General features: G+C 45.5%; 2 protein-coding genes across 2 annotated transcripts in view; both read left to right on the forward strand.

Annotated features, from left to right (window-relative positions):
- IGF2R (insulin-like growth factor 2 receptor) overlaps window positions 1–1,865 on the forward strand; it is a gene marked incomplete at its 5' end in the record, with an annotated part of 52,568 nt that extends 50,703 nt beyond the window's left edge. The window contains one exon of the mRNA XM_009325648.1: window positions 188–1,865. Within this exon, the coding sequence (XP_009323923.1) occupies window positions 188–589 (402 nt within the window). The remainder of the gene's footprint in view (window positions 1–187) is intronic.
- A 2,566-nt stretch (window positions 1,866–4,431) lies between these two features.
- LOC103918252 (solute carrier family 22 member 2-like) overlaps window positions 4,432–12,805 on the forward strand; it is an 11,574-nt gene continuing 3,200 nt past the window's right edge. Inside the window, exons 1-7 of the mRNA XM_009325541.1 lie at window positions 4,432–4,842; window positions 7,083–7,186; window positions 8,297–8,451; window positions 10,637–10,805; window positions 11,787–11,901; window positions 12,014–12,120; window positions 12,237–12,451. Of these exons, the coding sequence (XP_009323816.1) occupies window positions 4,432–4,842; window positions 7,083–7,186; window positions 8,297–8,451; window positions 10,637–10,805; window positions 11,787–11,901; window positions 12,014–12,120; window positions 12,237–12,451 (1,276 nt within the window). The remainder of the gene's footprint in view (window positions 4,843–7,082; window positions 7,187–8,296; window positions 8,452–10,636; window positions 10,806–11,786; window positions 11,902–12,013; window positions 12,121–12,236; window positions 12,452–12,805) is intronic.

Raw genomic sequence — 12,805 nt, forward strand, 5'->3', positions numbered from 1 at the left:
GAATTCGGTTTCAGACATAGTGAAAAGTGATAGTAACAGCATGCTAATTGTGGTATTAGTATCTTACGTCTAAGTTAAACCCAAGGCCATGTGTGGTGTGGGGTCTGACAGTCGGGGAGATCAGCATGTGGCAGAGTCTAGAGTGGTATACGCAGTCTCCTCTTGCATTTTTTCTTTTTCCTTGCAGATAAACAGTGAAGAAGAAGCTAATGAGAATGAAACAGAGTGGCTTATGGAGGAAATCGCAGCACCAAACCAAAGAACGGCAAAAGGCGGGCAGGAGAACGGTCACGTTACTACCAAGTCTGTTACATCTGAAGCCTTTACCTCTCTCCATGTGGATGACCTGGACAGTGAAGATGAAGTGTTAACCCTTCCAGATGTAAAGATTCAGACAGGAAGAGGACTAGACAAGAGCAAGCACCCACAAAAGAAGCCAACCAGTCTTGGAAGTGATGACAAAGCTTGTTTGCTGAATGTGGGAAAGGAAAGGAAAGCAAAAGCCAAGCCAGGCCAGCAGCAGGCACAGAACTCTACAAATACAGTATCGTTTCATGATGATAGTGATGAGGACTTGTTGAATGTTTAATAACCCCTCTTGTGCCTAATCAAATATATATAGAGAGATTATATATAAACAGGACAACGTTTCCAACCAAATATGAGGACTTCAGCCTGAAAGATTTTTCTGCATTTTGCCTTTAACAAGAAACCATTGAAAAGGGAAGAGGAGAAAGATTTCTTGGTTGTTTACAATGATCTGTTCAGTAACGACTGGATTTCTAACATCCAGTCGGCTGAGTAATATTGACTCTCTCTAGCCAGGACACTTTTTTTTTTAAGCCTCAGCATAGATGTTAATGCTTGCTTAAAAAAGAGAAACCTTTGAAAGGAAAGAATTAAGGCTCAATGAAGCCCCTGGCTCCTGAGACTCAAGTTATCTGACTACTAGCATTTTAACTCCTTGTATTTATTGATCCTCACTACTCAGGTTTGCTTAATAGCAACATGTTCTTCCTGCCGGCAGGGTATTATTCTATGGGTTCACCCATCGTAAGACAAGGAAAAATATAACTTTTGTGTGTTGGGATGATTTGATGTAAATTTTGGAACTGGTCTAATTTATCCTGTAAATTTGAATATCCATTCTAATTTAAACAGATCATTGGTTCAAAGGTATTGACTGAAAGGTACAACTCTGTATAGCTTTAGCCTGAAATGGTTGCTGTTCTTTGCATGATATTTTTTTGGTACTGGTCATATGACTGACTTCATCAGTATTTGCCTAAGCAGCTGACAAGCACCCAAAGATTTTTTCCCCAGATTATGGCTGGACTAGGCCGACTGCACAGAGAACCAGAGTTTTCAAGGACGTAGAGGCAGAATTCCTATAATACAATCTGCACTGCCCAGTTTGTCATCACCAAGACAAGTCCAACAACTAGAGGAGCCCTAGTCAGCACAATACCTCTCTCTGGTATTAATTACAAGAAAAAAAATTTGGGCCGATGTTTTCTGATAGCCTAAGTTCTAGCTCTTATGCTATGGTCCTGGCCATGGTCATTGATTTGAAATGTTGCTGGCAATGAATGCAAGTCAAATTTCCTCTAGCAGTCTTGCTCTTCTCCAGGTATTTCCTAAATTAAATTATGGGCAATGATAGGGTTTCAAAGCATCGTACAAGTACATGCATTGGTCAGAATTTTTTGAAACTTTTCATTGTTCTTTTGGCTGGCTTACTCAGTTTCAACAATGGTTTCTTTTTATAAAAAAAACTCAATTTTGAATCAGAATAGTGTAATATATAAAGTATTCAGCAATTTCAATAAAAGGTATGAAGTGGGTATTCCAAATCCCACATCTCAGGTCTGGAATCTTTCTTACACTAGTCTGTAATGCTGCTCATCAGCCTGGTGATACCCTTTTTTGCTGTGATAACTAATATCTTAATCGCATCACTCAAAACGAGAACCAATGTTTGATGACAAAGATCAGAATATATAGGTAAGCCCCAGTGGTGTGTTCTCTCTTTTATCAGACTTGGGTTTTCTTCCTCTTGTAGTGTTACCAGTGAAGCTGTAAATCAGTTTGGCTAAAGCTGCATCTTGTCATACTTAAAACAAAAGCAGCATTTTTTGTATTTAGCATTAGGTTAATTTGGGGGAACGAGAGGCTTGGCAGTGTATTTTTAATACTGTCAGTTACCATTGCAACAGTTCTCTCAATGAACATTGAAGAATGCTGCTTCCCTTCCCCAAGTCTTCAAGGCTGGCATCTTGGAGTTGTTTGATCCGTGAACCGCTGCATGAAGTGACTTCCCATGTATTAAGGCATAACACCGCATGGTCTCTTCATTGTGGCTGTGCATAGTGAGGCTTAGGTAGAGCAGAGGTACTCTGCCTGGGGGCGCTTATCTGAGCAATATCAATGATATATTTCTAATATGCAGCTGACAGTGACTTCAGTGCCTAGTCTTGGAACTATTGCCCACTTTTTATCTAGGCATTTGTAGGTAGGCTGGCTGAATCTTACTTGTTCAGAGCTGGATGCATGACTTGCTTCACCAGACTATTTTTCCAGTAGAATACCCTGCTTAACCACAGGGGAGGGAAGCCTTGCGAGAATAGTAGGGACCAGACGAGTATGGGCAAATAGCCGGGCCAGGAGCAGAAACCCTGCCAGTCAACAGCACGACTCCCTGTGAAGTGAGCTTCTAAGACACCCACCCGCATGGCATAGTGCCACCCAACCCCTGTCTGGACTGCAGAGAGGGTGGTGGGAAATCAGGAGAAAAGGCCCAGTCTGGATCTAACCTTTTCTGTTCATGTGGAACTTAAGCACACCGTTACCAACTGGTTAAACAAAACTGCTAGGAAAGAAGTGATGTGAGGTTTTTTTGGGCGCGTTTTTAAGATACAGCCTAATGGCTTTAGACTTCACCCGCTTCCCAGGCAGGCTTTGATTTCAGTTTCCTTGGCGTCAGCTGACTGCACACATCCTCCTGCTGAGGGAGGCTGCGGGGGCAGGCTGTGAGCGTGGCAGCTGCTGTGCACTTGTGTGTCCCCGTCCCCCTCCCCCGCCCCACCCCTCCCCAGCTCCACATGGAGCCCTTGCAGCCACAGAGGTGAAAGTTTGGTGTGGAGTGGTGCTGTCCCGGGCTTGGGGTAACGCAGCTGTAAGTGGCTGCAGGAGGGGAATTCTTGTTACCTTGCTTCAGCCATTCCTTTCTGAGAAAAGGAGGTAAAAGAGGAGGGGGTGCGTCTGTGTGATGCAGGGAATGATCTTAGAGCGCTGGTCTACAAAGCAGCTTTCGCAGCTGGTTAGGCCACTGTTGCTCTGATGGCTGGTGGGCAGCGAGACCAGGTGAAGAACCGGCTCTGTTTCTGTCCCCAGGCCAGAATGGCCTTCTAAGCTGGTTTATTTTTTGGAGTGTATTGAGACGAGGTCTTTAATTTTTTTTTTTTTTTGCCTGGTTGCCTAAACAGTGCATGTCACTTTCCAGACTATTTTTTACTTTTTTCCATCTTTAAAATGGTACCTTCACTTTCTGATGGAAGCAGCTGTTGTCAGCAAAAGGTGTTGGAGCGGCAAGTGTCTAGCCATAGACAGCATGAAGCATCATTGGAGCCTGATATAACTGGATTTTTTTGGGGGTGTCCCACAATGAATTCTACCTGAAGTCTTACAGATCTTCTGTGGTAAGAAATAGCTGTTTTGGCCATAAGTATTTTATATTATGGCTTCCCAAAGCTGTTGCTGGTGTGTAATTCCTTAGTGAATGCTTTTTATCTTTTGTATCACTGCAAAAATATGGTCAGGTGAAAATTGTGTTCCCTGATGTAGGTGGGAGAGGTTTTCCTTGGAAATGGAGGAGTGTGGAGAGTGAGGGTGGCTGCAGGGATGAGGCATACACAATACTGGAGTTTGCGGGAAAGCTGTTCCTTTACCATTGCATGGCTCAATGTAGAGACACTTCGGTTTCACAGTGTACTTACCTATTTTTTTATACAACCTGGTTGTCAAGCCTTGTTCGCATGTGGTGCCCAGCCACTGCTACGCTAAACTTTTCATTTGCTTGCATGTTGGTGGAATTTTCCATCAACACTTGCTCCTTAAAATGCCTCCTCTTTGAGGAGCTGGTTTGGCTAACAAAAAACCCCAAAGTGCTGTGGCTGTTAGCAGCTTTTCTGGACAAAAGGAACATATGTGCTCTGATTAGGTTAAATGCAAATTTTCCCTGGGTGAATTAAGGTCCTATTTCAAATGAAACCTAAAAAATAAAGCTTGCAACATGTAGTTTAATAATTTATGGAGTTAGTCTTGACTTTTGGTCAAATGTTTTTGTTACTTAAATAGCTTTGCTGCCAACTAAATGTATCAGTGCTGCAGAGAAGACCTAGATGAGGTTTTTGGGGTGGTTTTGATGCCAAAATGCCAACCCTAGATGACATTTTGGAGAATGTTGGAGAATTTGACAGGTTCCAGAAGCAAACCTTCTTTGTCCTGTGTTTGCTTTCTGCTGCCTTCACCCCGGTGTATGTGGGTGTCGTCTTCTTCGGGTTCATTCCTGAGCATCGCTGCTTCAGTCCCGGGGTGGCTGAGCTGAGCCAGCGGTGTGGCTGGAGCCTGGAGGAGCAGCTGAATCACACGGTTCCTGAGTGGGGCGGCCATGGGGCCAGTTTCGGCAGCCGCTGCAGGAGGTACGAGGTGGACTGGAACACGACGGACATCAGCTGCACCGACCCCCTCGGCAGCCTTGTGGCCAACCGGAGCACCGTCCCCCTTGGTCCCTGCCGGGATGGCTGGGTCTACGACTCCCCGGGGACTTCTCTTGTGACTGAGGTAAAAACAAATACCTCCCCCTTCCCTTGCCCCCTCAGTTACAGGCAAGCTGAGGGACGTGGGAGAGGATTGGTGTAGCCTAGACTGTGTTAAAATGATGCCTGCTTACCTGGATGGGGGGATCCTCTTGCTGCGAACTTGCGCAGGGCGCTTTGCAAGTTGTCTTCCCTCTGTCCTTGCTGTGAAGCGTTGCCTTGGCTGCTCAGGAGGCTTGTATCTCCAGCTGGGGAGCAAAGCGTATTTCAGCAAATAAATCCCTAGGTAGGTAAAGTCCAGTTGTGAATGAAACTCCTGTCACATGAGAGGTCCGACGGGTGGAGGTGTGTAAACAGCGCCTGCGAGGGATCAGCGGCTCGCAGCACTACAAACAAAACCGGCCGATCCCTAAGTGGTGGGCGCGCTGCACAGACCACCTAATCTTCCTGGGATCTGCGCCCAGATGTGAAGGTCTTGATTTCTTCTCTTTTTTTTAATGAAGAAAGTCTTTTAAAGTTTGTTTCAAATATGATTGAATGACTATGGGTGGGGGAAAGGTAATTACCTCCTACAATTAAACAACTTAATTCAGGAATAAATTGCAGAAAATCTAATGGCTGTTTTGTGTTCTCAGAAGATGTGTCAATAAACTGAAAATAGTATTTAAGCTACTTGGGGTACTTTAGGGGTTTAGGTGCTCTAACTTTAAAAACAAATCAGTATCTGGGATGACAAACTTGATTTTGTCATAGAAAGTTCTACCAAATTTTTAGAGATGGTGGAAATCAGGATTCTTTCCCCCATATATCTAACACAAAGACAAGAGCAGGTAAATTCTGTGCTCTAGCAACTTCAGCATTTATAGTTTTGCAAGAGGTTGGACCTAGATTTTAGGTGGTGTACTGTAAGTGTACTTCTTCAGCAAAGTATGGACTGTGTGATATTAAAGTGAGGAAGTGAGACACCTCAAACGGAGGGTGACCCAGGACTTCTACAAAGCAGCAGCACAGCAGGCACATCTTGCTGCAAAAGGGTCCAGGTGCCCCCACCATGATCTCTTGAGATTGTGGGAAGCTGAAAACTTGCAGTCTGTGTGGATTCGTGCAGTCACGCTCTCACATCAGTCACCTTCCCTTTTCTTCTGAAGGGGGTGCAAGGCCAGGCCCGCGGGCCGCTTCCTTCACAGGATGACCAGAAACATCACATGCCTCTGTGTGCATTTTGGCACTGTGTTTTGCTTCTGGATGTGACTGTTTCCGTCAAGGCTCTCGGGCTCGGTTATGTTGTCCCTTGCTCTGGCAGCTAAGCAAGGGAAAGAATAGCGCAGAGTAAAGCATGTTACTTTGCTCAAAGGAAAAATTTTCACATGGAAGAATATCCTCATGGAAAGCCCCACAGAGCATCAGGAGGATTATCTGGTTTTATGCTGATTAAAGATGAATAGCTTTAAATAAACACAGCTACCAGTAGGATGGGAAGGGATTCTTAGTCATGTTAGGACAGCTTTTTGAGATAACTTATTCTCCAGTAGCTTTTATGTATATCTACTTAAGTAAGATAAGAGAACTAAGGCCAGATGGCAAATACATGTGCGTACCCATGTGGTATAAAGCTTGGCCCTGGATACAAAATACCTGGTTTCCAGACGCATTAGGCTGTAGGACAATTTAGTTGAGCAAAAGGCCAGAGCAGAAAGAAAATGCTGTGGCCTCAGGGGCAGATGCAGACACGTCCTCCCACCCTCCTTCGAGGAGCTGGTGCTCCACAGGAAGCGGGACGATGCAGGCTTCTGCAAGCATCTAGGATACCTTCAGTGAAGGCATCACCCTTAGTCCTGAGGGGTCTGCAAGGACTACTGTAGCATGCGAAGGTATGAGGCAACCAGAACTGCTTAGAAATGTTCACCATCAGCCACAAAAAAGCTGTTTGAAAAGCCCAGGGTGATGATCATCAGGTCCATGCTGATTTGATCAACAAAGCCTAACACAATTTAGGGTCCTGATCTTGAAAGGTAATAACTCAGTTACGTGCTTTCCAGTAACGGGACATGAGATGTGAATGGGAAATACCAGGAAACTGCTCAAGGGCCTGATCCTGTTTTTAATTTTGGACACATAATTAAGTCAGTAGGGTTTCTGGGTGCTGATAAAATGGTCATTGACCCAGAAACAAATTTAAATCTTTAACTGAAGTGAAGGAAACTTGTGGATGTGAACCAGCTCCTTGTTTCACTCTCTTGCTTCTAACTGTGGTTGCTCCTTTAGTTTAACCTGGTGTGTGAGGACTCCTGGAAGCTGGACCTCTTTCAGTCTTCTGTGAATGCTGGGTTTTTTATTGGCTCCATAAACATTGGCTACATAGCAGACAGGTACGTGTGGGCTGACAGTAAAACCCTCTGACCTCCCTTATCAGTGTTCAGCAGCTAAGCTTAGATAAAGGCAGAGAAAGGTTGTGCAACTGCTGTCATCTCTGCTCTTAAAAGAAGGTCAACCACCTGGATGTTCAGTCATGGTATGAGGAACGGGGACTCTGTCTCTTAGGTCATACCTGGTGGTTTGCACAAATCTCCTGCTCGGCAAGTCCTGCAGAGTCTGTGAGGACTATTTTAGGACCGTACACCCCAAACTTCCTACCGTGCCACCATAGCCCTGGGGTGTTAACTGAAGCCAGAAAACGCTGGTTTGGAGCCCCCACTTGATCTGTCACACTCTGTGTGGCTGCAGCTTGGAAACATCTTGCTTCCTTTGGAGAAACTTTGAAATAGTAGGCGCAGAGATTGCCAGACAGGTACAGCAGCAGTCGCTGTCAAAAAGCAGAAATCCCTGTGTCTTGGCATCTTTAGCTCCCTGTTCAGAGACAACAGAGACAGCTGCCCTAGCCCAGGTGGCTGGGCTTAAAAAGAAACAAATGCCAGTATTTGAAGGCCCTTTTCCCCCCTTGTTCCCCTCCTGCCTAGGACTGTTAGTACAGCAGGCTCTGAGTTGCTCCAGCTATGAAATGCAGCCCACTCGCAACAAGATCCATACATATTAGATTTCTGGAGATTAAGATTGTGGTATATAAACCTGATACAAAGCTCGTGCATGCAGACATATCAGAATCATAATATTAACCCATACTTATTTTTCACTGCCATTATGAAAAAACATTACTAAGATGCCTGTTCTGAAATTTAGGGATAACAGTCACAGTCCAAATATATGTAAATATGGGACTATTGTTCTTTAACTTGGGAAATTTTTCTTTTTCCTGAAAGCCTTTGTGGAATTGCAGAGCAATTGGCACAGTAATTTTTCAGGAAATAGAAAAGCAGATAAGTGAGTAATGGGCTAAGAATAAGTCAGTATGTATCTATCATCCCTTGTATAGCAAAGTTGGATTTTTTTTTCCCCAAAGATGCACAAAGCTCTTACTAGTTTAAAACGCCTGTGTTTTCATGACTAGTGTTTTGCTTTACACGTATTATCTTCCAATCCAGGTTTGGACGTAAAGTTTGCCTCTTAAATACAATTCTTGCAAATGTTGTCTGTGGAATCCTTCTGGTCTTTGTGCCCACCTACCTGTGGATAGTCATCTTCCGGTTCTTGCAAGGGCTGGTCAGCAAGGGCTGCTGGACCGCAGGCTACATCCTGGGTGAGTTCAGACCTTTTCCCAGGAGCAAGACCGGCTGCAGAAGATGAAGAAAAGAAAAAAAACACCACCAAAACAAAAAACCCCGAACAAAAGCCACTTAAAAAATGCCTCCCATGGTGTTTTATCAAGGAGATTTCTCCCTCTTTGACTTCTCAGGATTTTTTCAAGCACTGTCATTAGGGAGAAGCAACAGTGGCTTGAGCCTTCAAAGCTCAAGCAAGCAAGCAGTGGTATCTCAGGGCCGTTACCTCAAGATAGGCTTTCCCCTGTGGTGCAGCTCCCCTTTGCAGATCTGGGCCCCCGGGGCTCCTCTCCCTCCCCTCAGGCACCAGCTGGGGAAGGCGATGGCCCTGGGGCAGACCGCAGCTGCTCCAGCCCAGTCACAGCTGGGGTGATGACAGAGGAGGCCATTAAAGAAGCAGGCAGAGGGTGGGGAAAATTGGAGGCATTTTTGTGACACAAAGAGAATTAAAGGGCAAACACAGGCTTTACAGCCTAAAAATAACTGAAGAACAGTATGTACTTGCTGAGAAAAAGACAAGTTGTTTGAGTATCTGTGCACTTGTCTGAGTGGAGGCCAACCCGTGGGATTGCAAAGCAATGCGAGGAGCCAGGCTGTGCTGATGCCTCTCCCAGCGCCTTGCACTGATTGTGTCTGGTGGTGAAGCACGGCTGTGTGGCAGCAGAGTTGGGGCCGGCTCAGGACCACTTTCTGGTGCATGGTAGAGCTGCCTGGGACTTCTCTGATTTCTCTGGTGTGGAGTTCAGGCTCTTGTCAAGAATAGCCAACACCAAGCAATCACCGAAGCAGCAAACTAAATATTTTAAACGCTGCCCAATAGAGCCTTATCTGGATTAGGATGTCAGGTGACTCTACCGAATAGCTCTGAGTGATCCAGTTCACTGTGATAGTAGAAAAAATATAAATGTCAACACCCTAAACTTCTATTAAGTCTTTTAGCGGGGACATCTTGCTAATGCAGTTATCCAGATGTCTGATATAAATAAAAACATCTAGTCCACAGTCCAGACTATCTTCTGCCAAGACATGATTGTTCCTTCCTGTGCATATTCTACATGGTTACTTGGCCTCTTAAATCTTTTCCTGGTACAAATGAAATCTTCATCACGTCTTCTGGGGATCTTTATGCCATTTTAGAGCATAAAATCCCTATCAGGACAATGACTTGCCCTGTCCTGGTATTTTCCCTCAGTTACACCTTGTTACTTCTGGATTCTCCTTGAAACTCTCTCATGAGAGACAAGCCACCCAGAATCAGCCCCAAAGCCCCTTTAAACTTGTATCCTCTCCCTAAGGGTGACTAATACTGAATGCCCAGGGAAGGGTACAAGGACAGAGCAACCTTGTTGTCACACTCCTGGGACACTTGTCTACCCTTCAGGTGCTTTTGGCTCAGTCCAGCTGAGCCTGAGGAGATGTCTGTGCATCATTCAGCCAAGCAGTATTAGCTAATCCATGGCTCCAAAACACAGCACTTCCTTCAGTTGCTAAATGACTGCTTTCTGTTCTTTTTCTAATCAGTTTGCTTTCTTGAAATCACGCAACTGGATGCAAAGTTTTGAGTGTGCTTGTGCCTGCCTGCTGGAATAGTTACTTTTAGCTCTGTATCAACGAGACTTAACCTGTGGGTCTATCCTGTGATGTGCGGCTGCAAAGTGTAGATGAGTCGTGAAGCCATCCTGACCAGGAAGCTGTATGCCATCCTGTGGTACAAGCATTTCTTATATACTTGGAGTGAGATGCAGGCTGAAAGGCTGCACTTAACAAAACATCATACTTTGTTTTCTATTGGGTTGGAGACATTATGTATGTTGGCATTAGATTTTTACAACAAAATCCATCTGTGCACTTTGAGGAATGTTTGATTTACTCAGAGATTTCTATGACAGAGGACAGTACTGGATGCCTTAGGCCAGTGTAAGTGCAGGAGCAGTGTTTTCTCCTCTGCTGAGAGTTTGGGTGACAGAAAAGCAAACCTTCCTCTGCAAGCACCAGGGGATTTTTGTCTTGAGGCTTTATGCCAGGAAGCCCAGGATTACCAAGACGGCTTCTTCAGGGCGTTAACGCAGCATTGGTCTTCTAGCGTCCCCGCAGAGCAAGTTGTTGCTGCGCTGAACGGTCATGGCTGAGCTGTCATTCACCTGTCTCTGTGTGTGTTTGCAGTGACGGAAGTCGTCGGTCCAAAGTACCGGAGGACGGTGGGCATCCTCTACCAGATGGCCTTCTCTGTTGGGCTCCTGGTCTTTGATGCCATTGCTTACGCCATCCCTCACTGGCGGTGGCTGCAGCTCACCGTCACCCTGCCGAGCTGCTTCTTCCTGCTCTACTACTGGTAAACAGGCTTTTGTTGTACCTCTGCCCACGACCCAAAAAACAGCTTCTTCCGCCTCCCAGGGCTTGATACTGAGGGAGATTTGGCACTGCTTTTCGGTTATGTGTGCCTCTTAGTGCAAAGAGGAGGTACACAGAAAAAAGGAGAGGGAAATAGGACCCCTCAGCATCTGAGACTTCATTGCATCTTAGCCTATGCGCCGCACCTGACTTCTGTTTAAAAGAAAGACCACTTTGAAAAACACTGGAGGAAGAGTGGTTTAGTATCATATATTATCTTCATTAAGCATTTTGTAAAGGAAAAGAAATGCCTTAACATAATTTAGTGGATCCTACGCCGAAAATATGGTTATTGAGAGATTGTTGAATGCTAACATAACTGTAACAAGTTGTTTACATGTTCTTTTAAGGAAAAAAAGTTGTGCCTTTTTGTGGTCCAACCAAAAGAAGGCACGTGGGTTCACCTTTATTTTGGATTCTCTCCTTTCTTTTTGATTGATATTTTTCAGTTTGAGTGCTTTGATTTGAGAAATTGTCTGGATGGGTCGAGAGGTTAGGAATAGTAGAAAGAGATTCGTTGCCTTCCTTTTTCCATATTTGTGAATTGGTAAGCCAGTTCTAGCTTGTTTACTTCTTAACCTGTGATGGCACAACTGGAAAATGACTCCCTAAGAGGAGCCAGTTTGTGGTGAACAGGCTGAATAAAATGATAGCACTACTCTCGCTCAAAGCCCTTCCCTGATTTATCTTTAGTAAACTCTTCTCTGACTAAAGCCACTACCACAACTGCTTGTCTTCCCACTTCAGCAGCGGGATATACTACTTTTCCTGATGGGCGGTGGGGGGAAACGCACAAAAAACAAACAAAGAAAAAACCCACCTGCCTCTATTCAACCAAAGCCCTCTTTCCACAGTCTCCATACACGGGAGCACTATGTGAGCTTTATGGTTTTGTACATAATAGCATCCACTCACATTGTAGGTGCCTCCCAGAGTCTCCCAGGTGGCTGATCTCTCAAGGAAAAAATGACAAAGCTATGAAAATTGTCAGTGATATGGCTAAAAAAAATCAGAAAAAGATGCCTTCCCATTTTGAGGTGAGCTCAGGGTTTGCTTATGCATGTAAGCAAGCATCATGAAAGTCCCTTCCATCAGTTTCTCCCAGTAGAAACTCACTCTGCTTTGTACTTAGTACTGGCTCTTCCGCAGGATGTTAAATTTGAAGAGGAAGATGGCGGAAAGCAGAGTCCTTCACTCATCGACCTTGTCAGGACACCACAGATGAGAAAAAACACATTCATTTTGATGTACAACTGGTAAGAAGATAATGTTGGAGAGCTGTTTTTGAAGCTCTGGTTACGAAGGCTCCAGCAGGACATAGACCTTGGTCCTCCAATTGACTAATGAAGCCGGGATGCTCTTCTCTGCCCAGGTTCACGAGCTCTGTCCTCTACCAGGGGCTCATCATGCACATGGGAGTAGCCGCTGGGAACATGTATCTGGATTTCCTCTATTCTGCGCTTGTCGAGTTCCCAGCCGCCTTCATAATCATCATCACCATCGACCACGTTGGGCGGCGCTACCCCTGGGCTGCAGCAAACCTGGTGGCTGGGGCCGCCTGCCTTGTCACAGCCCTGATCCCAGAGGGTGAGTCACCTGCATGAGGCCACACGGTGGCTTCCCACCCTCGCGTTGCCCCCTGGGAACAGCACCCACCCACCACCCTTTTCCTGAGGTCCAGCCCCAAAGGTCCACAAACCCATGCCCACCGTCCGGTGCTGCCTCCCTGACTTTTAGTAGCGCTCCTCATGCTGCAGAAGTGAAATGAGGTTGATTTGTAGCACTGCTAATAATAAATCTCAAAGCACCTAGGTCCCCCGTGCTTTGGGAGGGTCCCCATGCCGCAGCTCACGCGGCGCTGGCTCTTCCCATTCCCTCATTCACACAGGTGAAACAAGGCCCCTTCAAAACATCAAGTGATATGGGATCAAAGGTCCCACC

Source organism: Pygoscelis adeliae, unplaced genomic scaffold (assembly GCF_000699105.1).
Source record: "Pygoscelis adeliae isolate BGI_AS28 unplaced genomic scaffold, ASM69910v1 Scaffold300, whole genome shotgun sequence".
NCBI lineage: Eukaryota > Metazoa > Chordata > Aves > Sphenisciformes > Spheniscidae > Pygoscelis > Pygoscelis adeliae.